This window comes from Octopus sinensis, linkage group LG12, assembly GCF_006345805.1.
Source record: "Octopus sinensis linkage group LG12, ASM634580v1, whole genome shotgun sequence".
Taxonomy (NCBI): domain Eukaryota; kingdom Metazoa; phylum Mollusca; class Cephalopoda; order Octopoda; family Octopodidae; genus Octopus; species Octopus sinensis.
In genome coordinates this window covers 4,757,404-4,784,210 of record NC_043008.1, presented here as the reverse complement: position 1 = coordinate 4,784,210, position 26,807 = coordinate 4,757,404, and the positions used below count along the sequence as shown (strand labels likewise).

At 34.7% G+C, this 26,807-nt stretch overlaps 1 protein-coding gene across 1 annotated transcript in view; it reads right to left on the bottom strand.

Annotated features, from left to right (window-relative positions):
* The window catches only part of LOC115217806, a 549,517-nt gene that overhangs the window by 78,881 nt on the left and 443,829 nt on the right, over window positions 1-26,807 (bottom strand). The window contains exon 8 of the mRNA XM_029787489.2: window positions 16,733-16,756. Within this exon, the coding sequence (XP_029643349.2) occupies window positions 16,733-16,756 (24 nt within the window). The remainder of the gene's footprint in view (window positions 1-16,732; window positions 16,757-26,807) is intronic.

Sequence of the window (26,807 nt, the reverse complement as noted above, 5' to 3'; positions counted from 1 at the left end):
ATCATATATAATGCTTTGTCTTGGTATAAAAGATGGGCTACAGCAAATATTCTGCTCAATACCACAGATTTGCTTGTCAGTTGTTTGACTTTAACCAGTTGTGCATGTTCCTTAGTGGCTGATGATATGTGCATCTCTGATCATGAGCAGAATTAGTGGGGGAGCATCATAGCCATGTGTTGAGAGGGATTCTTTGGGGTTTGAATGATTCACCTCTGGAAACATGGGTGTTTCGTTCAACATCCTTAAACAACCCTTATTCAGGGACCTTTTGAGTGGGTTGGATTACTTGACCAGAAGAAATTTCTAACTGGGCCCCACCTGCAAGGTCATGCGCTGTTTATCTTGATATGAGATCACCATGTCGTGCACATATGGCTGTGATGCATGTGCCTGGTGTACCCTTATCAGACGGGTAGTCTTGATGGGTATACTGGGCTTTGTATATTTTACCCCAGTGTCACTTTGATGGCATGCACTGCTCTCTCACTCAATAATAATAATAATGATAATAATAATAATAATAATAATAATAATAATAATAATCCTTTCTACTATAGGCAAAAGGTCTGAAATTTTGCAGGAGGGGGCTAGTTAATTATATTGAGCCCAATGCTTAATCGATACATATTTTGTGAACCCCAAAAGGATGAAAAGCAAAGCTAACCACAGTGTAATTTGAGCCCAGAACATTAAAGACTGTCGAAATACCCCTAAGCATCTTGTTTGACATGCTAATGGTTCTTCTGCCAGCTTGCCACCTCAATAATAATGATTTCAAAGTTTGGTTTAAGGCCAGTAATTTCAAGGGGGAGGGCAAGTTGATTATATCAACCCCAGCGCTCAACTTGTACTTATTTTATCAACTCTGAAAGTATGAAACGCAAAGTTGACCTCGATGGAATTTGAGCTCAGAATGTAAAGATGGATGGAACAGTGCTAAGCATAGCTTTCCACCTGAATAATCCTTTCTACTAAAGGTACAAGGTTTGAGATTTTGGGGGAGCGGACTAGTTGATTACATCGACCCCAATGTTTCACTGGTACTTGATTTATTGACCCTGAAAGGATGGAAGACAAAGTCGACCTCGGAAGAATTTGAACTCAGACTGTCAAAATGGACAAAATACTGCTAAGCATTTTGCCCAGCATGCTAACAATTCTGCCATCCTGCCGCCTTAACTTGCCACCTTAATAATTGATGATGGTGATGATGATAATGATTACTATAGGTACATGGTGTAATATTTTGGAGGAGGAGTCTAGTCAATTATATTGACCCCTCAGAGCTGAAGTGGTGTTTATCTTATCAACTTTGAAAAGATGAAAGGTAAAGTCATTCTTGGCTTAAGAAATACCACAAAGCATTTTGTCAGGTGTGCTAACAATTCTGCCAGCATTTTGTCAGGTATGCTAACAATTCTGCCAGCTTGTCATCTTAATGGTTTCAGATTTTGGCACAAGGCCAGCAATTTCAAGGGAGGTGGGTTAGTCAGTTACGTTGGCTCCGTAGTTCTTAGCTGGTACTATATTTTATTGACCCCAAAAAGATAAAAGGTAAAGTCAACCTCAGTGGAATTTGAACTCATAATGTAAAGAGCTGGAGGAAATGCCACTAAGTATTTCGTCTCAAGTGATAATGATTCTGCTAGGTCAGAGCAATAACAACAATAATAAATATAATAATAATAATAATAATAATAACAATGATAATAATAATAATAATAATAATAATAATAATAAGGAGGTCGAGGCCTGATCCAGTTTGAACTAGCTTACAAAACAACCACAATTGGACTGGCCAAATATCTTGAAATAACAAATGACTGGATGCTAAAGCTTGTGGAAAATCACGAGAGACGAAAGAAGCTTCATTCTATCATAAAGGAAAGCAAAAAATTTGCTACTGATCTCGTGCAGGATACCCAAACTGAACAACCCGAGGGAAGTACGGCAACTATTGTTGCAAAGAAAGTGAAAATAATGGCAATGAAAAAAGCGCACGAGCAATTGGCTGATAGGTGGGAGGAGAAACCTCTACACGGCAAATATGTGGCTGGCTGCTGAAGATCAAAGCCTATTAACCCGGAACTACCAGGCCAATGTGATGAAAAATGGAGCAGACCCCAAATGCTGATTCTGCAACGACATGATTGAAACAGTGGACCACCTAATCTCTGGATGTAAAGTCTTAGCACCAGTGGAGTATAAATTAAGACATGACAGAGTTGGCCAATATCTACACTGGCTAATAAGTCGGCATTGCAATATCAAAACTGCCGACAAGTGGTATAATCACCACACTGAAGCTGTAACTGAAGGAGAAAATGTAACGATTCTGTGGGACTTTCCAGTACATACAGACCGAACCATCAAAGCCAATAAACCAGATATTGTTATGAAAGACCAAAACAATAAAGTTTGCTTATTGATCAACATGAGCATCCCCTGTGATCATAATATCTCGGCGAAAGAGTTTGACAAGCTCAGAAAATATAAAGACCTGCTCATTGAAATTGAGAAAATGTGGCATCTCAAGGTGGTTACAATACCAGTGATCGTAGGAGCACTAAGAATGATCAAGAAGGGAACCGAAAATTATATGAGAATGATCCCTGGCTTACCATCCCTGCAAGAAGTGCAAAAGATTGTCTTAACAGGTACATCACATGTATTGAGAAGAGCATTGTCGATGTGAGAACTCTTGTTGCTCATGTATTTTAATTTAACTTTATTTCTATCAAAAAAAAAAAAAAAATGAACGAACTAGTGAGTTTACTTTAATGGCCTACCAATGTATACTATGAGTTTCTTTGCCCTAGGAGTCGGGAAGACACTCGGCAAGAAATGGAAGCAAATTTGAAATAATAATAATAATAATAATAATAATAATAATAATAAATATAATAATAATAATAATAATAATACATAACAAAAACACCAGGACTTACAAACACATATAACATACAGAAAATTGCACTACTAGGCACTGCACACATCCTACGCAGAACACTTTCCATACAATAACCATCAGAACATCACAACAAATCACAGCACATACCCAAGGCACACAGAGCTGTGCTCGGTAGTGAAGTGAAAGCACGCTATAAAAATAAAACTACTGAATAATAATAATAATAATAATAATAATAATAATAATAATAATAATAATAATAATAATAATAATAATAATGATAATAATAATCTGAAAGCCAAATATCTGTCAGAAAATGAAACAGAACACTTGAAAAAAAAAGAATACACAATGGAAACACAAGTTACAAAACAGAAAACAAACAACAAAAATAATAAACATTTAAGACATAAATCATGAAGACAGAACTAGAACACAGAAAACAAAGAAATAACACAAATTCTAAAACCTATATAAAAACTGACCAACAAAAATGAGATCGAACAGCACCAACAATAATATGCATAAAAGAGAATAAAAAGAAAGAGGTTTACGAATATAGAGCAGCCAGCGTAAATTAGAAAGATAATTGGGTACTAAAGTCATACAACAAAATCCAAATCAAAACAAACAACATGGAAAATAAACAAACAGAAAAGAATCAAGAGGAAAAAAGAGAGAAAGAAGACAACAGAAATACAACAATGAAAGAATGAAACCCCACAAAAAAAAAAAGAATAAATAAAGCTAAAAAATTGCTAAATCACAAAGAATCTGGTAGTTTGAAAAGTGGCAGTGATTCTTTGAACAGTTAGAATCCAGTTCCAAACAAGTTTATCAAGAATTAGGTAAAAACAAAATGGAAATCAGCACAACACAAATGGCAAACGAAATCAAGGAATTTTAGAAAGATAGATTTATGGAGAGTGAAGTAATTGTGACAGAGAAAGGATTTGCTCAAATAACAAATATTATCTGAACAATTGTTGATGGGATATAACAATACAAGAGGTACCTCAACCACTACAAACAACTGGAAGGCACCAGGACATGATAAGATCCCAAACATCTGGGTAAAATATTTAACAGGAACATAGGTGTAGGCATGGTAGTAGAGTTGAGAAGCATGCTCAATAGCAGTATGCAGAACCTTGGACAAGTGTCTTCTAATATGTCCCTAGGCTGACCAAAGCCTTGTGAGTAGTTTCATGGTTGTAAATTTGAATGAAGCTAAATTGTGTGTGTGTGTGTGTGTGTGCGTGCGCTTGCCTTGATGGTTGTAAATGTGCATTGTACAAGTAATATTGTTCATTTTTAGTTTTCTGTATGAAACATATCTGGCTTTGGAAACAGGTCAGGATTGGCAACAGGAAAGGCATCCAGCTGTTGGGAATCTGCTTCAACAAATTCTGTCTCATTCGCAAGTATGGAAAAGTGGACATTAAATGATGATGATGTGAGATATGAGCAGAGATACTTAATAAGATACTGACGAAGCTGTAAAAATACCGAATTGGCTCAGTGAAGTAAAAAAAAAAGACAAAAGCAAAAAAAAAAACGTTAACCTTTTTTTTTGCTATATGTCTGTTGAAATACATTATTGTTGCTTTAATTCAATTTTATAAATTAGTAAAATACATTTTCATTATGAAGGTGGTATTTGAAACATAACATGAAATTTTAATGGAAGGTTTTGAAGTGCACTTTAAAACAAAATCTGTGCATCCTGCAGCCAGGAGCAGCATCAGGTGAGTTGGTATGAAAAGGGTTAATTTGTAAAACTAAGAGAAACAATAAAATCTAAAACTTACAGACCTATAAGCTATCATTCTACTACTTACAAAGCTTTAACTGAAATAATATCAAAGAGAATAACTAAAAATCTAGCAAAGAAAAACTAACCAAAAAGAAATCCAACTCGTTTCTGAAAGAGCAGAAAGGTTGTTGCAAAGATTCATATGGCTGTCAAAAGCAATTACTGATCAACTGTAGGTTTTGTTACATTTTATATGGTTGCAAGCACAACAAAATATATAAAAAAAATTGGTTTCTCATTTTCAAAATAGCAAACAAGTACAAAAGAGAGGCTGAAATAATATAAGTAGTTGTGAGGAGAAAGGAAAAAGAGCAGCAGAAGTTGTGAAAAACTTAAGCTAGGAAAATGGTCCGTAGAATGTTATGCTTAGGTGATAGCAAAAAAAGCCCCTAGATGAGTTATGCCTGAGAAGAGAAACTGAACAAGGAGGAAATAAACAAAGAGAAATCATAATACTGATTAAGAAGGATTCAAAGTTAAAACTGAAAGATTCTTTATTCTCTTGGAGTTAGGCTGGCATAATGAAACAGCAGCAGAAAAGAGGTGGAATGAGTCTGAAAGAATGACAAAGCAACCATACTTTGGGATATGCCAATCCATTCAGGCAGGAAGAACAAGAATAATTGGCCAGATATTGCTATCAATGACAATTAGGAAAGAAAGTACCCCCTAATGGAAGTGTTACCTGAACAAATAATAATGTATCTCTAAAAAAGATGGAGAAATTATGCAAACATTGATATCTGAAAATAGAGAACACCAGAACATGAAAACTGTAATACAGTTTTATATTTAAGAGATGAGGAATTATTTCCATTATTTACAATTGATGGATATTTGTCCTCATCTTCATTGTTAACACAATGTTTTGCCTGATATACCCTCCAGCCTTCATCAGGTGTCTTGGGGGAAATTTCGAACCTGGGTTCTCATTCCTAAGGTATTTTTCGATGTTGTTATTATTATTATTATTATTATTATTGTTATTATTATTATTATTATTACTATTATTATTATTCAGGTCACTGCCTGGAATCGAACTCAGAATCTTGGGGTTAGTAGCCCGTGCTCTAAACCACTAAGCCAATTCACCTGACACTGCTCCTGGCTGCAGGATGCACAGATCTTGTTTTAAAGTACGCTTCAAAACCTTCCATTAAAATTTCATGTTATGTTTCAAATAACCACCTTCATAATGACAAGGTATTTTAATAATTTATAAAATTGAATTAAAACAACTATAATGTATTTCAACAGATATATAGTAAAAAAAAAAGGTTAACACTTTTTTTTACTTTTGTCTTTTTTTTATTTTTTACTTCACTGAGCCAATTCGGTATTTTTACAGCTTCGTCAGTATCTTATTAAGTATCTCTGCTCATATCTCACATCATCATCACTTAATGTCCACTTTTCCATGAGCCCATGGGCATATGGTGTAGTGGTTAAGAGCGCGGGCTACTAACCCCAAGATTCCGAGTTTGATTCCAAGCAGTGACCTGAATAATAATAACATCAAAAATACTTTAGGAATGAGAACCCAGATTCAAAATTTCCCCAAGACACCTGATGAAGGGTGGAGGGTAAATCAGCCGAAACGTTGATCAGCTGTCAATTGCAAATAATGTAAATAATGAAAACTGTAAACAAAACAACCTGTATACATGCTTTTGGAAGGATCAAAAAACATGCAGACAAATATATAAGCAAAACCAAAGGATTTACTAATGTGCACAACATTAGTACTACTAGACACCACACACATGGTACTGTTAATATAATAGAAATTACAAAACCAAAACAAGTCACTACACGTAGCCAAGGCATACAGTGTTGTATTGAATAGTACACTGAAAGCACGTAATAAAAATAAGAGTACCGAATAATAATAATAATAATAATAATAATAATAATAATAATAATAATATAATATGAAGGAATAATTATAAGAAATTACAAGTAGGAACATAACATCATGTGATGTTCTTGAAAGTTAGTCCAGTTGTATCTGAACAATTAATGCCTTATTTTCACTGGAAATCAAATACACATTTCATGTAAGAAAAAAAGGGACTAGAAGGGGTCAGATAATAATGGCCACGTATTACAATGAACTGGATAGGAAATGTGAAACTAAGAAAAGAAGTTGAGGGTCATCTGCTCATTGTTATTTCTCATGCCACACCAATTCACACGTCTTATTTGAGCTCAGCTTCAGTCCCACTTTGTGGGAGGTTGGGCAAATGTCTTCTACTAAAGCCCTAAGCTGACCAAAGTGTTGCAAGTGAATTTAGTAGACAGAAACTGAAAGAAGCTAATTGTATATCTGTGTTTGTGTGTGTTTGTCTTGACATCACATGAAGTTGTAAATAAATGTTATCCTCATACAAGCAGTGCCCTTCATTTCCAATCTTCATCAAAAAACATTATTCAATCAAAGGAAAATATTAGCTTGCTTGGAAACAGGTGAAGGTTGGTGACAGGAAGGGCATCCAGCTGTGGAAAATCTGCCTCAAACGAACCACTTGACCAAACGAACAAAGCAAGCATGGAAATGGGGGATATTAAAACGATGGTGATAATGATGATGAGTCTGTATAATTTGTTGTACAACACCAAAAACTGGGGAAGATAAATGTCAAAAGTAGAAATGCCTCATTATGCATAATATTCATTATATCTAATATTTGCCATCCTTCAATGGACATCCTTCACAGTCTATTTTGCCAAGAATTGAAGATGGCAGCGAATAATCTCAGGCATAAATAAATATAAAGTAACAACAAGTAGCTTAGAAAGAGACAACCAATAATTGGATTCTTTAACTATTTTTCTTGTTTTTCTTTTTCTGTGGTACAACATTAAGTAAGCATCTTTTGTTAGCAACCGGCTGAAGTAAGCTAGGAATTGACATTGTAAATATCTCTGAACAAATGAATACAGTCAATATTGTTTAGCCCAAGGCTGGCCCTCACTGAACAAACCTATGATCAAAAGAGTTCCAATTACAATCATCTTGTGTTATTTTTAAGAACTACATTATCCGATGTGCATTTTCCTTTCAAGCTGATAGAACTTAAAGATTTGACAACTAGTTGTAGCAAATAAATTTCTCTGGGTATATATTAATAAAAAACATGAACTCATATGATACTGTTACAAGAAATATATGCTTTTGGCCACTGAATATTTTGGTTGAATGGTAATAATATTATTGTGAGAGTATATACTCTTATAGTCTATATCAGTGTTTCTCACGCCTCTTTTGCTTATGGGCCCCATCGATTCCAATTTCACTTTACTGGACCTTCTTACCCATTCAGTGTTTAAGAAAAAACTCCTATTATATTTTTTATAATCAAACATTAACAATTTTTTATGCAATTCCGAATAAAATATTTTGTGTAGAAACATAACCGATTTATTGCACATAAACTTTAACAACAAAATTTGGGCTCTCAAGGGTCATATGGACCCTGACTAAGAACCACTGGTCAATATGGAAACTTATTAACCCTAATCTACATCAAGAAATCTATCATGAGCATCATGGTCATCATTTTACATTAACTTCTCCATGCTTACATGTCTCAGATGGAGTTTGTAGAAGCAAATTTTCTATAGCTTGGTGCATTTCTTGTTGTCAATTCTCACCTGTTTCCAGGTAAGATAATATTTCTCCATGGCCAGGCATGCCTTCACAGAATATTGGAAACAAACGACATCCTTCGTATGATGGTGACACTTTGTTTACAACTATCATGTAATGTGAAGACACCAACACACTAACACACACACACACATATATATATATATATATATATATATATATATATATATATATATATATATATATATATATATATATATATATATATATATATATATATATATATGCTGCAGATTCTTTCAGGCTCTGTCTGTCAAATCCCCTTACAAGGTTTTGGTCAGCCAGATGCTATAGAATAAGATATTTGTCCAAGGTGCAACAGTGTGGAACTCGGAACCTGAAACCATGTGGTTGTGAAGCAAGCTTCTTAACCATATAACTGTGCCTGTCTCTAACCCATGTAAACAGAAGAGCAAACCATTGCCAGGGATGTCAGAATTATTTTAACAGGTTTCTTTCCCTTTTCCATGCTGAGGTGAACTAGAAAAGCCTGTCACTCTTCGTTTTTCTGTCATTTGGTCTGTGAGATTCATCATCTTGATGTCTGATCTTATGAACTCTGCCCAGATTCTGTTGGTACCTTCCATTGTTCCTATATGAGAGCAATGACTATCCTGCATGCACACACCCACACACAGACACCCTACATCACGCAAGTGTAATATATTTGTATGTGCATATATCTGTAAGTGCATTTGTGCATCCATCTCTCTCTCTCTCTATCTAACTCTTTCTTTCTCTCTCTCTCTCTCTCTGCTCTTCCCACTTCTTTCTCTGGAATCTCAAATCTGAAGAAGCTTTTGTAGCATGCAGTATGTCTTGAGAATTTTTAACCTGGTGGCACTTGATCCATTCCAAGTCTCTATCCTCACATATAGGTTTATGTAAATAAAACCAGCATCTTCAGAGGAATGATTGAGTTTTGTATATATGTGGAATGACATTCGTTGCTTATGTCACCACAGTTCAAGTTTGGATTTCTGCTTTGTTATGCACAGCACAAACAATATTTTGCAGATGTGAAAGGAAAAGTTATCATCCATACATTAAATGCTTTTCAATTATTTATAGTTAATACACGTATTTTTTAAATATATTTTTCATATAATTATTTGTTTATTTGATAATTAGTACAAGTTAAGACAAGGACATTTATTCTATTTCCAGTGTGGTGGTATCTCTCAGATACCCTAAATTATAATTTTAATAATAATTATTACCTTTGAAGGTTTTTATTCCCATGCTGGCCACTTGATACGATTGATATTTAAATTAATGATCTTATCCTTAATTATATAATATATATATATAAGGTGTGCATGAAATTCAGACATCACTAAATATATCCCCAGTAGTTATGTATTTTTGATAACATAATAGGTTAGATAGGATGATGTCTAGATTACAATATTACAATAACCAATGATATGTTGTGCATCTATAGTAATATTACGATCACGAAATTAGCATTAGCTTATCTCACTCTTTCTAGGGTTCCAGAGAACCCTGGCTGAGAAATGCTGCTTTAGAGTATCTAAATCATGGAGTCTGCAGCTAATATGGAAAATGTGGATCAGAGATTTTTTAAAATGGAAACTCATACATCATAGGATGCCAGCTGCATGTGTTGCATGTGATGTAATGAATAAAAAAACAAAACAAAACAAACAACAAAAGTAATGTTAACACCTGCACCAGGTGAGCTCTACATTAACACCAGATAAGCAGTTGGCGATACAGCTTTGTAGCTTGAGATCACATTGTCAACTAATGGATCTCTAAGGCTGAGAGTTAATCCACAAATTCAAAAAGCTTGTACAGCCTTAAGTAAGTTAGTAAAGTAGGATGCAGTTAGACAACAGCATCACTATCAAGTCAGTGATGCTACCATCTAACAAGTCTATAACATCTGTTTTCTCACACTCACTTTTTCTCCTTCCCCCCTTCTCCCTATGACTATATGTATGTATATATATATATATATATATACACACAGGTGAGTACATAAGTGCAAAACAAGGTGGAAAAAATAGTACTCAAATAACGAAGGTAGAGTAATATACTTTTTGCTGCTTTAATAAAAAGTATATCTCTCTTTCTATATATAAATCATCATCATCAACATCATCATTGTCATCATTTAATGCCTGCTTTCCGTGCTGGCTTGGGTTGGATTGTATGACAGGAGCTGACTGGGCAGAAAACTGTACCATGCTTTGCTGTCTGTTTTGACAAGGGTTTCTATGATGGGATGCCCTTCCTAACACCAACCTCCCAGCAGAATGGACAGAGTGCTTTCTACATGGTGAGTTTATATTATTAGTCCCTACGTACATTTCACCATTATAGTTGCTTGGAACTTTGCACTGGATGTTCCAAGTGCATTTGGGTGCTTAACCAGAATGGATCATCAGGGAACACTTAATGGCATTAAGTTACAGAGAACTAATGTCAGCAGATGGGCAGAGGGTGAGGCATTTCATAAATTATTTTCAGAGGAAAATAAAAAGGAAGCAATCCTCTTTCTCTTCTCTCTTCCTTCTTAGTCATCCCTTTTCTTTCTCTGCCAGTAACGCATACAAGTTTCAACTTCTTCAAAATGAATCTTTTTCTCTTTCACTGATTTTCTAGCTCCTTTTCTGTTTCACACACACACACACACACACACACACACACACACACACACACTTAACAATTAAAGTTTGTCAACAAAACAGCAACAGAGGACTCGATATATTATGTAAAATATATTGCTTATTCAAACTGAATTTTTTCCTCACAACTCAAGTTTCATGCTATCGTGATTGGCAGGCGGATAATTTTTTTCTTTTTATTAGTAGCATGATGTTCACAAGTAATAAAGAAGCCAACAGTTTAAATACACTTATGTGTGTGTGCGTGTGTGTGTGTACATATAAAGTGTATGTGTATAAAAATATATGTATCTAAGCTTTCATGCTTGCTGTGGCACCCCTCTTACTTGACTGGACATCAGACAGGTGCTTTGCCAGAGATTGCACAACCTAAAATTTTAGGTCCTATAAGTTCTTGTGTCTACAAATGAATCCCTTGCTTTGTGCCTCGAAAGGCAAAAGTGGCACAAGAGATCACTCACATAAACACAGTGACAGGGTGCATCCAGTTGTAAAGCAATAACATATTTGTTAACATGCGCAAGCATGGAGAAAAGAATGTAAAATAAATGAATGAGAATGAATGATACAGGCACATATGCATATATACATAATACATACATTATATATATATATATATATATAATATATATATATATATATATATATATATACATGCACACACATATATACACATACACATACTCTTATCTTTAGCAAAAGTGGTGTTAGACAGTACCTTCTGTCAATTTTGTGACCTCTGTTCAGTTTGCCTTCAGGTTCTAATTACTAATAAGCCACCCTTTTTAATTTGTTTTAGCATGGAAAACGGATGCTAAACGATATACACATACATATATATACATATATACATAATGAACACACACATATTTATATATATATGCATATATACTTATACATACACACACATATACATATATATTTATATACATATATATATATATATATATATATATATATATATATATATATATATGCAAATATATATATATAAATATATCATCATCATTTAACGTCTGGTTTCCATGCTAGCATGGGTTGGACGGTTTGACCGGGGTCTGGGAAGCCAGGAGGCTGCACCAGGCTCCAGTCTGATCTGGCTGAGTTTCTACAGCTGGATGCCCTTATATATACATATAAATATACATATAATGTATGTACATATATATATACAAATACATACATATATATACGTATATACGACAATGAGGCCATGATAAGAGCACTCCATCAGTTATGACAATGAGGGTCCCAGCTGATGCAATCAATGGAACAGCTTGCTTGTGAAATTAACGTGTAAGTGGCTGAGCACTCCACAGACATGTGTACCCTTAACATAGTTCTCAGGGAGATTCAGCATGACACAGAGTGTGACAAGGCTGGCCCTTTGAAATTCAGGTACGACTCATTTTTGCCAGCTGAGTGGACTGGAGCAACATGAAATAAAGTGTTTGCTCAATTACACAACACATTGCCAGGAATTGAACTCATGACCTTAGGATCGTGAACCAAATGCCCTAACCACTAAGCCACACACCTTCACATATACATATAAATACATGCACATATATATATATATGTATATACATATAAATACATATATATATATATGATTATATTATATATACAAAAATAGGATCGAAGGTGTTTTCCAAGCATTAGGCTCATAAAGCTGGTTTCTTGGACTGTGTGGAGATATTTCTTCTCTGGGTTGGATACCAGCCTATTACAGGAACACTCATTTTTGCTGTTTGGAGAGGAGCCATGTGGAATGAAGTGTTTTGGTCGAGAACATAATGCAGCACTTGGTCCAGGAATCAAAGCCACAACCTTACCATCATGGCTGCAATACACTAACCAATAAGTCACACATCTCCACACACATATACATACATACATACATACATACATATATATATATATATATACATTTTATACATAAATATATACACGCACACACTTTATTCATAAATACACATTGACACACACACATCTACATCCACACACACACACACACACAAATATACTGATATGATTCTAGGTATGTTCATTGAGAACATTTATCAAAATAATTATTAGAAGAAACATAATTTGTCAAAGTTATATTTGTAGAAAAACATATTCCTAGAAAAACAAACTTGTTGAAAGACAAATTGGTAAAAAAATTATTAGTTGAAAAAAGAAAAAAAAGAAAAACCAAACAAAAGCAGAATAAATGTTGAAATATAACATTTTGCAAAGAAATTGGCAAAAATAATTATGCGTTATATTTGCAGACAATAATACTTAGGACTGATACATTAAAATTGCTTAGTCTTCAAAAGGCAACTCAGTAAATACAAACTTGTGCATTTGATCAATGGTCATTTGTTAATGAATAAAGCTTAAAATCAGTTAAAACCTGCTCTGGGGACGGACGGACGGACACACACACACACACACACACACACACAGTTTTCATCATTGTATTCAATTAGTAACAATTATAATGGATATTTAGGACACTAAATTGATATGTACTAAGGGAGGAAAATGAAAGTTATCTTAGAAAGAATTTTACTGTAGCAAACAAAAGACTGGTAATTCAGTAGAATCAGCAGAGCATCAGAAAAAAGTTCCTTGTTGTATTTGTCATGGCTCTTTGTGTTTTGAGTTCAAATCCTGATGAGGTCAATTTTACCTTTCATCCCACCAGGGTCAATAAAGAACCAATATAGTACTGGACCGAATGGAATAAACTGTCTTTCTCCTCAGTCTTATGCTTAAATTAGAAATAATTGTAGCTAACAACACTAAAGCACTGATTCCCACAACTACAAGCAATGTACAGTTAAAAGATTTTCTGGATTGTCCGTTATATAAAAATGAAAGAGAGGGTCATATGTGTTGCTGTTTGTGTTTAATACATGTTGGTTATAAAAGATGTTGTGTCATAAAAGTATCTTTTACAAACTGCAGCTCCCCTTAAGCCAAAGAATTGGAACTGGCATGATGAACTATGTAAATGGAGACATTATTAGATATTTTTGAGATATTGCATATAATCTTGGATAAAAATTAATTCTTTTATCTTCTGAATATGCATTTTCTTATAATTACATTTATTGTCCCCTAATTAGAATATTATATCTATTAAAAAAAAATGCCTGAAAATAAACTGAAAATATGCAAATCCTGTATGAATTAGGAAATGGTGGCAATTGAAACTTTTTTTGTAAACAGAATTAAAAGCCCTCATCATCATCATCATCATCACTGTTCGACCGTGGTCGAGACAATGGAATTTACCATGCTACGCCAGACTTCACGGTCCATCATGGCATTACGGAGGTCCTGTTGCTGTATAATGACTATAGAAAATAGTGTAGCAAAAGGGCATATAAATCCCCATCATGAAAAAAGAAGGGTATCAATATGTGTAGGGATCAAACCCACACCTCTTATTTTCATGATAAGTGTGCTGACCAACAAACCCACCCATTTTTCTGTAAAATTTAGGAAGTGTGATTTCATAGTGCTAAACATGTAAACATCTGTGAATTCTGCATGAATTAGAAAATTATGGTGATTAAAAATTTTCTTTGTAAGGGGAATTATCAATTTACATAAAATAATTTCAATCACCACTGTTTCCAAAGTGAGAATGTGTTTCATTTTGCAATTTGTATTGTCTTCATTAAATTGCAATAAGCTGCTTGAATGGATAAGTATAGATGTGTGTGTGTGTGTGTATGTGTGTGTGTGTGTGTGTGTGAGTGTATATATATATATATAGGAAGGAGAGGTATGGCAAACTTAATCTATAAAAGATCTTTATATATATATATATATATATATGCACACAAACACAGTTATCTAGCAAAAAACAAAGAAAAAGAACTCAACACATTTTAGAATGTAGAGTATATAATAAATGATATATAAATTATATAAAATTTAAATATAAATCCCATGATGAAACTGATGTTTCATTTCCCACGATGTCTGTAGAGTACAGATATAAAAACCATGTAGCTTTCATGAAAGCTGTGAGACTTGAAAAGCTCTTATCATTGTAGAAGAGATATTCATAATAAAAATACACACAGACACACACACACAAGCATACACATATTTATTATACAAACTTATATATTTGTGGGTGACTGTAATATATATATATATATATAATATATATATATATATATACAGACATCTATATACAAGAATTATACACATATATACACAATATATATATGCTCATATATATATATATATATATATATCCATACAGACACACACAATATATGCATACATGCATATATATCTATATACATACTATATATATATATATATATATATATATATATGTATATATATATATACATACCACACAATATGTATATATACACGCAAACATATATACATATAGAGAGAAAGACGCACACACAGATACACAAATGCACATATATATGTCTTCTATGTAAATATATATATGTGTGTATCTATGCATTTATACAGGTAACACCTTTGTAGCACTGGTGTGAAAACAGTGGTAGCTGCCAAGTTTGTTTCCCCAGGCCTACATGCAGCAGTAAAAGCCTGGGAGCTGGAAATCACTCTGGGGAATTAGCTGAAGTTTCCAGAAACTGTTACTGCAGCATCATCACTAAGGCTGGAAATGGTGCTGACCTTGGAAGCATCCAAGCACATGGTTCTATTAGATTTCTTCATTCCCTGGGAGACCCGAATTAAGGAGGTAAACGAGAGAAAATAAATGTAATATGCTGAGCAGGTAGCATGCAAGGTGTGATCCCATTAAGGTGGGATGCTCAAAGTTTGCAGGCCGATCTCTCTGCAGAGCCTACAACATACTGGGCATCAGAGAGGCCAGTCATTGGAAGCCAGAGGATGCTTGAAGGTGGCTGTGGATCATGAGGTGGTGAAGGAGGAGGGGCTGACAGGACACAACCCTGGGCTTGATCAATCCCAGCTGGGTTGTTCGAGTGAGGAAGTGTTATGTTGAAAGACCCAAAATGTCTAATGACCTCAGTGGCCATCATTGATGGTCAGCCCAGGTGCATGCCCAGCCCATGATGTATGGCAAAACTATATAAACATACATACATACACACATACATATATGTGTACATATACATATATAATATATATATAAAAACATTCTCTACACACACTATGTGTGTATGTTTATATATACATATATATGTGTGCATGCGTATATATATATATATATACACACACATATATATATACAAACATACATACATATATGTGTACATATACATATATAATATATATAAAAACATTCTATACACACACTATGTATGTTTATATATACATATATATATGTGTGTGTGTGTGTGTGTGTGTATATATATACATACATACATACATGTATGTATGTATGTATATATATACCAATGTAGTTGTTAACTGAAAATGCTTTCAACCTCCCCCATTTTAAGAAGCAATTTTATAACTTAAATATTTTAGGGGAATATAAAAAAAAAGCAAAATTTACGAAGGAGGGATAACTGAGGTAAAATTTCAATGCAAACAAAAAAGAAAACACAATATAGAAATGAATGAAACAAAGTCCCATGCGGAAAATAAAGATGAAAATAAAAATAAAAACAAATGAAAATTCGATGCAAAGGAACAGAAAAGGTTTTGCTTACCGCGTCGGATATTGTTGGTTGTAGCTGTGCATGCAGATGCGAGAAAAGAAAAAAAAAGCAAATAATTAGATGTGAATTGGGCTGAGAACAAGGTAAAATATAATTTGGAGAAAAATAATTCACAAATAATAACAAGAGCATAAGAAAAATAACAACAACAGGATAATATCAGGGTTAACAGAAATAATTGTTAATAATAAATAAATACATAAATAAATAAACATATAAATATATATATATGTAGGTTTGTCCATCTCTCTGTATGTGTAAGGTGTGCACTTGAGTATATTTGTATGTGTTGTTTATTTATAAATACTCCTTATATATATTTGTGTGTGTGTGTGTATATTGTCATATCTATGTGCATGTGTGTTTGTATGCATGGATATGTATGTACAGGTTATGTTAACCTTGAACCCCAGGACCCATAAAGCCAGAGTTGAACCTGCTTTCTGCAGTGTCTAATGAAGTGTCTTGCTCAAGAACACACCATCCAGTCCAAGAACTGAGACCATGATCTTATGACCGTGAGTTCTACACTTAAACCACTGGCAACACACCTTCACAAACATGTGAAGAATCTTTACAGAGCTTTTGATGAAATATTTGTCTCAAAATTTGGCACAAGACCAGTAAGTTGGGGAGGGGGAGGGGTAAGTCGATTACATCAACTCCAGTATTTAACTGGTACTTATTTTGTCAACCTCAAAATGATGAAAGGCCAAGTCAACCTTGGAGGAATTTGAACTCAGAATGTGAAGCTAGAGAAAGTGCTGCTAAACCTTTTGCTGGTATTGCAATGACTGAGTCAGCCCCCTGCTTTGGTACGGGACCGGAAATATTACAAGATATTCCATTCAACACTGAAGCAATTCCGATTATGTCTCTTTACTTTCTATGCTCAAAACCCTTGGAATATAGAAAGTAAAGAGGCCCATTTTGCATTTTATCCCACCCCCATGGTCAACAGAATTAGGGTCAGTGTAATTGACTCTGTTATAGAAACTACTGCCTTAACATGACCACACGCAAGTAAGTGTAACCACTTAAAGAATATGTTACAGTCCCATGGCAACCAATTTATGTTGTAATCAACTGGTTTCATGCTGAAACTGGGGAGGCAAATTCAACAATCACCAGACATGGCTAAATGGAAGGTTATGGCTGAGTTTGGTTTGTAATATGAAGTTCAGGGTTTGATATCACAGTGTCACAGTATAGGCAAGTGGCCCCTACCTAGCTTTGGATTAACCAATGCAAGTAAGCAGACACAAACTGTGCTGAAGCTTATCAGACAGAGTGTAGCAGCAACTTAAGAATCCAACTTTATTACATATTGTGTCATGCTAATCTGGCTTCAGAGTTGTATTACAGCTAATTGCTCATTAATTTTAAAAGCAATTAACCAGCTTCATTAAATAACTGAGACAGAAGCATGAGCCCATAGCTGTCTTCCTAATCTCAAACAATCCAACTGGACTTTTCTTTAATGTCTATTTTGGAGCCTGCTTGACCCTTGAGGTGATCCTTCTCTTCTCATGCTACAAGGAAATAGTTTGCTCTTCTTTTGAAGGAAAAATAATTTCAACAAACCAATAATTCATCTTCTTTGGTATTTGATATCATTGTACTCAGGAGGACCTGACCTCCACAGCAGAAGTGTTAAGGCCACTGGCTGCTGATGGAAAGGAATGGCCTGCAAGGGCCCTGTGCTGATGCCATGTAGAAAGCATGTGTACTGGCACCACATGAAAAACATTCAGCACACTCTGTAATGGGGTTGATGTTGGGAAGGACATCAAGCTGCAGAAATCAAGCCAAATCAGACTGGAACCTGGTGAAGCTCCCCGACTTGCCAGTCCCCAGTCAAACCAGCCAACCCATGCTAGTATGGAAAATGGACATTAAAGGATGATGATGATGATGATGATCATCATCATCACTTAATGACCACTTTTCCATCCTTGCATGGGTCAGCTGGAATTTGTTAAGGCAGATTTTTATGGCTGGATGACCTTCCTGTTGCCAACCCTCACCTGTATCCAAATAAAGTAATATTTCTCCATATCAAGATGTTTCACTGAATATTAGAAATGTACGGCACTGCTTGTATAACAGTGACACTCATTTACATCTAATATGTGAAGTCAAGACAAAGAGATGCACACACACACACACTTACATACACATATATACACACATATGTATACATTGGGCTTCTTTCAGTTTCTATTTACTAAATCCATTTACAAGCCTTTGATCAGGTTGGAGTTATAGCAGAACACAATGCCTTTCTCTTTTATCCTCATTAACTTGATGAATTAATACCAGTCAGGCAGAAATGACTCTCATCATCGTGTTAGAGTCCACTTTGCCATGTTTGCCTGGATTGGACCAAGTCTACTGAGGCAGATTTTCTGTAGCTGAATGATTTTTCTGTTGCCAGTCCTTACCTGTCTCCAACAATGGGCTTCTTTCAGTTTCTGTCAACTAAATCTACTAACAAGGCTATAGTAAAAAAACCACTTGGCCAAGGTGCCATATGGTGGGATTGACTCCAAAACCTTGTGGTTGGGAGGCAAACCTCTTAACCACACAGCCATACCTGCAGCATTTAACAGAATTAAAAAATTTGTTTTGTAATCATATATTTCTGGATTCAATCCTACTATGGGCAAGTGCCTTCTAGCTTAGCCACAAGTTTATGCATACATATATATATATAATTTAAAGTTAAATAGATATCATTACCATTATCAATAATAAAATGATAATAATAAAGTGGTCAGCAAGTTTATGCCTTTATAGGTAAAATGTTTATAAAATACAACAGGGTATTAAAATACCACTTACTATAAACAGAGCCATTGCTCTAAAACCACAAATTACTCAGAATTAAACATAGCAGAAATGCGCTTACCTTGTATGAACTACGGAAGTAAGGAATGCGTATATTTGTGGTTTGAGAGCAATAATGGCTCAGTATGTAGCAAGTGATATTTTCATACCCTGTTGTATTTTGTTTATATATAAATCAACTGGCACCCAGTAGGTTACTATGCACCCCACTCAGGTGAAGAGTTTTGTCTTGCAAGGCACTTGGTGACCCTGTTGGTGCTGATGTCATGTAAAAAGCACCCAGTACACAATGTAAAGCAGCTGGCATTAGGAAGGGTATCCAGCTGTAGAAGCCATGCCCAACAGACAATAGGATCTGGTGTGGCTCCTATCAAATGCTCCAATCCATGCGAGCATGGAAAACATAGGTTAAATGATGATGATGATGTTTCAAAACAGGAAATGGAAAAAAAACAACTTTGGTATCATTTATTCAGCATTACTCAGATTTCAGTTGCCAATTGGAGATACAAACCTGCAGAATGAACATGTAGAACATTCTCTGTTAGAGGAATTTATAATTGAAGATGTCCTACATGTTTGTACTAAAGGTACAGCTTTGTAACTCCTATTGGGAAATGAAACACATGTAATACCGAATAAATAATACCAAATATTTTTCCAATCTCCTATTTTGATAATTACTCAGCAAAATCTATTTTTCAATATTTTTCAACACTTATGCATGCCTCAAACAAATATAATATCTACATATAACAGAAGTTATCAATGTGGGAGGTACCAGCCCCAAGGGGGTACTGGGCATGTCAAGGGGGGAGTTAGGCTTTGGGGGTGAGGGAACATAATTAACATGCTAAATTTTACCTATAGTATTAATTACATTATAGATCATAACACTAGTAATAGTCGTTAAAAAAAATTGAGATTTCATCAGGCAAAGGAAATCATTAACTTGTGATGTTTTAAGTAAATTTTACAAATTTGTCTTTATTCATTCTTTATGACTTCAATGAAAAAGCTTATACAATCCTTATTTAGAGTAAAATTTATAAATCATCATTCATGTTAAGTTAGTTTAGTCATGACACGTCACTCATCACTTAGGTGGGCACTAACCATGACAACTATTTAAAAGAGTGTGGGGAGGGGGTCTCTACAAAACGTGGTGAAGAACAACTGACACACTTGTATATATATAAATTTTTTTTTTTCAGAATGAGATAAAAAAACCAAGGCAGTGAAGGTTTTAGAACTTTTATAAATAGGAGGTCTTACAGCTGTTTCTGAAATATTTATTATATCCTTTCATTGGAGATGAAGGGATATAATTTTTATATATACACATGCTGATATATGACCTACGTTGGACTCCTCATTCGCATAATCACCGAACCTGGAGCTTAACTATAGTCTGTCCATAGCACTTACTCAGCATTACCTGATACCTTTGGGTCTTATTGACACCATTACCTCTCATAACCTATATATATACACACACACACACGAATATATGCATATATGTACCCACAAATCTATAAGTTGTGTACCAAGAAACTTACACAAAAATTTAGAAATACAAGTTTGTTTGAAGAAAGAGCAAAAGAAGCTGATGTGGATTCTTTGAATCATCCAGTCTGTTAGTAGCAGAAGGAAGATTTGTAAGGCATTCCAAAGATTCTCCATCTGAGATTCTTTTGGTGAATAGATGCACACACTTGGGTGTGAGCAGTGGCAGCTCAACCAACACACCAACACTGCCACATATCTACCCAAACTCAAACAGTTTTGTTTGTTTACTAGTGACTGGCTTGAACTCTTTTAAGAGGAACTTAAACAAAACTCAAAGGAAGACAGAGAGAGAGAGAGAGAGAGAGAGAGAGGGAGAGAGAGAGAGAGAGGGAGAGGGAGAGAGAAAGAGAGGGAGAGAGAGAGAGGGAGAGAGGGAGAGAGAGAGAGGGAGAGAGAGAGGGAGAGAGAAAAGAGAGAGAGAGAAAGAGAGAGAGAGAAAGAGAGAGAGGGAGAGAGAGAAAGAGAGAGAGAGAGAGAGGGAGAGAGAGAGAGAGAAAGAGAGAGAGGGAGAGAGAGAGAAAGAGAGAGAGAGAGAGAGAGAGAGGAAGAGAGAGAGAGAGAGAGAGAGAGAGAGAGAGAGGGAGAGACATATGCATAAAATTCAGAAAAGAATTACCAAAATACACCACTAATATTTTATATGCTGCCATCCTAATTCCACAAGAAAACAAATATTATGAAAAGAGAAAAAGACATTCAGTAAATTATCAGATCCATCCTCTCCATTTATCAACAAATCAAAATTAGAGAAAGCATTCAGAGATGAGAGTTACAGAGAAAACAGATACATTTAGAAACAAAATAACTAACAAGAGAATTAGTAGCGTAAAGTTTTGCCATCTGAATGAAACTTATGGTGAAGATATAGAAGAAGCTTCTAATATAGAAACACATTTTTGTTCTACTCAAATACATTTAGAAACTAAGCTGAGCCCATCTTATTTTCATAGACTTTATATGGTGCCTCTATATAGAAATACTCCATTTTTTAATGCACACAACATTTTCTATATACATTTGTTTCTATTCAAATTTATTTCTATACACACACTTTTGCTATGAATATTTTTACACGCATCTTTTTTCTACCCCAAGTTATTGAATTCAGTCAGTCTTTATTTCAATCAACTTTTTACTGTGACCGTGTTTAGGATTTGGTCTCCCCATCTGCTTCATTTCCCTCCTGTATCCTTTCTAATCCCTTCCACCCATCTGCTTAACTATTATCAGCACCACAGAACAACACTACATCACACACACAAATGTTTCTACTAGTTTTTTTTCCCTTTCTTTCTTTCTCTCTTTCTTTCTTTCTACTCTTAACTTTTATGGGCTCCTCTTTCTCCTGTCGTCTTCCACAACTGCAATTTCCTCCTCTCTTATAGGAAGCATATTTTAAATTTATTTACTTATTTATTTTTCAGCAATAAATATTTACCTTTGTATTTATTTTAATTTTGTTTTCTATTTTCATTTTAATTCTAATTTTTGTCATTTGACACATTTAATTTCTGATAGCATATTTCTCACTCTCTGTATGTATGTACCCCACCCCACCCATATTCTATATTATATACAAACATAGAAGTCTGGTGCAGGCTCCTGCCTGGCCAGTTCCTGTCAAACTGTTCAACCCATTCCAGCATGGAAGGCAGATGTTAAACAATGATGATGATAATGATGATGATGATATATATACATTTACACACACACACACACACACACACACACACACACACACACACACACACACACCAAGTGCACTCGGAACATTCAGTGAAGTGTTCCAAGCACCAGAATGGTGAAATGTACAGACAAATTAATAATATAAACTTGTGTTTATCTCAACTTTTCCTACATTTTCCTCTGAATTTCATAGAATACATACAACTAAGAATAGTTGTTATTTAATCAATGGAAGCAGACTGGAGCATGGAAATCCATGTGGATCTCTGAACATAATATCAGCTGGGTGTTAGGAAGCGCATCCAGCTGTAGAGACCAAGCCAAAGCAGACAATGGAACTGGGTGCAGCTCTCCAGCCTTGCCAGCTCCTGTCAAACCATCCAATCCATGCCAGCATGAGAATGGATGTATGATGATTATGAGGATTTTGACTGATCTCAATTTGTATTCAATCCTTTATATATATATATATATAATGCATGTAAGAGATAACGGTGTCATTGAGACCCAAAGGTGTCAGGTAATGCTGAATAAGTGCTATAGACAGACCATAGTTAAGTTCAAGATTTGGTAACATTGTGAATAAGGGGTTCAACGTTGGTTCCATGTCAGAGTGTGTATATAAGAATTTTTTGTGTAATAAGATAAAATACCAAGGCTGTGTAGATATTAGAGCATTTATAGATAGAAGGTTTTACAGCTGTTTCTAGGATATTTATTAATAATATTCCTTCATCAGAGACGGTGTGAGAGGAAAAATGAAGTCAAAGTTAATTTTCCCTCTCACACTGTCTCCGATGAAGGAATATTATTAATTAATATCCTAGAAACAGCTGTAAGACCTTCTATCTATAAATGCTCTAATATCTATACAGCCTTGGTATTTTATCCTATTTCGCAAAAAATTCCTATATATGCATGTATATAAAAGTGTATGTAGACATATATCTGTTTATATATTTGTTTGTGTATTTGTGTATAGAGTGTGTCTATATATGTATAGGTCTGTAACTCCTCTATCAACACTCAAACAGAAAAATTAAGACTATATGAAAAGAACTCTGATACCCACCAAAAAAATGAAAACTGTTTGAAATTGCTTTTAAGCAAGAAACCCAGTCCCAAATCAGAGACCCCACCACCATTTTGTTTTATTTCTTGTAAGAAACAACCTCTGGTTACTAGAAGGAAAACAGAGTCACAATATGATTTATGAACATCTAATCATCAAAGATGAAAAAAATCATCTGAAAATTAATTCTTATTCCTTTATCAAATATATACTACTGTACCAAAGATTTTCTATTTCTGTTCTGTTTGTCTGTCTCTCTGGATATAAGAGAACTACGACATGACCTTTAAAAGACATATCGAGGATACATGGAAAAGATACCTCGGTGACTGTTTCCAAATTTGGACCAAATCCCTAGAAAATCTGGAAGAATTCAGCACCCTCCTCAATAATCTAAACCCTGGTATCAAATTCACAAGAGAAATGAGCAACACACGATTCCCATTTCTTGACAAATGGTAATTAAAAACAACTTCACAACCTCAACTGATATTTATTACAAAAGCACAGATACACACCTGTACCTAAATTTCAAATCATGCCACCCAACACACACAAAACACAACATCCCGTACTGTCTAGCCAGGAAAATTTGTATTATAGTCGATAATCCAAATACCAGAAACACACAACTTATAGAACTCAAAGGGTTTCTGCTCAAGCAAAATGACCCTCCCCTACTGATAGAAAATAGCATACAACGAGCAAAAGAGATACCTATAGAACAACTTAGAGCAACAAAAAAAAGACAAACCCATCAAAGGAACACAATACCATTTCTAGTAACATACAATCTACATCACCAAAACATTTTAAACATCATCAAAACAAATTTGCCAATCATAAAACAAAGTGAAAAATTAAAAAAACATAATAACTAATCAAACACTTAACTTAAGCAAAAGGCCACCACATAACCTGAAGGATCTATTAACAAAGGTGGGGTGAGCTGGCAGAAACGTTAGCACGCCAGGTGAAATGCTTAGCGGTATTTCGTCTGCCGCTACATTCTGAGTTCAAATTTCACCAAGGTCGACTTTGCCTTTCATCCTTTCGGGGTCGATAAATTAAGTACCAGTTATGCACTGGGGGGATATAATTGACTTAATCCGTTTGTCTGTCCTTGTTTGTCCCCTCTGTGTGTAGCCCCTTGTGGGCAGTAAAAAAATAAGAAACTATTAACAAAGGCAAAATTCAACATAAACAAATGAGAGAACACATTCACAGTATCCATGTGTAATGGTAACAGATGTGGAATATGTCCCTACATGTGTACGGGTAGATCCATTAGAACAGATTTTCGCAAATGCAAATATGAACTGCAAAAGCAGAAATTTTACCTACTGCATTAAATGCCCAAATTGCAAGGAATTATATATAGGCGAGACAGGGAATGCATTATTGGAACACTCATGAATCCACAGACAACATATCTGGAACTCCAATGTCCACCAAATTCCATTGAATGAACATAAAAAGACATGTGGTCAAAAAATGCTTCTAATTTTTCCTTTCCACAAACTACAAGACACAAGTAAGGTTGGATGAAGGATAAAAGAAAAACGGTTGATTAAAATGATCAAACCTGTTCTGAACGGAAATAACAGCAATAATATAACAACCAGGTAAAGATGTGGATGAATAAATATAAACAAGTTACAAAATATTGGTATACCTGGCAAACCATGATGTTTAAGAGTATGCGGATTGGTTAAAAAGGTATTCAAAAAATTCAGCTGGTTGGAGAGTTCTAAGAGGTACTAAAGTTGTCAAGAACTCTCCTGTCAGTTAAATACATTTGAAATTTGATGATTACACTATGTATGGAAGCATTAATTTTGTTAAAATACGATAATAAAAAAACATGAAAACCAGACTGTTTTAACTTTATTCAACTGATATATTATTCTACACACATTCACACACATTCAAACAAATATATATATATATATGTATGTATATATGTATATATATAATATATATATATATATATTATATATATATGTATGTATGTATATATGTATGTATAAATGTACAAGTGGCTTTCAATATAGATGTTCAAGAAAACTCGTAATATCTGTGTCTACATTAACAGTCTTTGAATGACACTTGAATAACCGGAAAAAAAAACAAAACAAACTTACAAAATGGTAGAAAGACTGAATGATATTGAGAATTATCTGAATCTGCAAACTTTGATTTACACATTTAAATAAACCCTATATATATATATATATATATGGGGAGAGAGAGAGAGAGAGAGAGAGAGAGAGAGAGAGAGAGAGAGAGAGAGAGAGAGAGAGAAAGAGAGAAATTGGTGGCCTATTGGATGTTATACATTGCTAGTTACAATACACTTGATATCACTTTTTAGCTTCTGAATGATGGCATCCTGCTGGTTAGCGCAGTAGGCCAACATCCCCACCCTGATCAGAAGGCTGGTCCAATGCAGGGTCACTCATTCACAGCTGAGTGGACTGGAACAATGAGAAATGAAGTGTTTTGCTCAAGAACACAATGCACCACTCAGTCTGGGAATTGAACTCATGATCTAGCAATCATGAATGCAAAAACTTAACCAATGGGCCACATGCCTTTACATACATGCACACACACACACATGCATATATACATATTAAAACATAATCATTGTTCATTATTTACATTCGACGGATATTTGTCCTCATCTTGTTTGTTGTTAACACAATATTTCGGCTGATATACCCTCCAGCCTTCATCAGGTGTCTTGGGGAAATTTCGAACCTGGGTTCTCATTCCTAAGGTATTTTTTGATGTTGTTGTTATTATTATTATTATTATTATTGTTAGGTCACTGCCTGGAATTGAACTCGAACCCTTGGGGATTAGTAGCCTGTGCTCTCAACCACT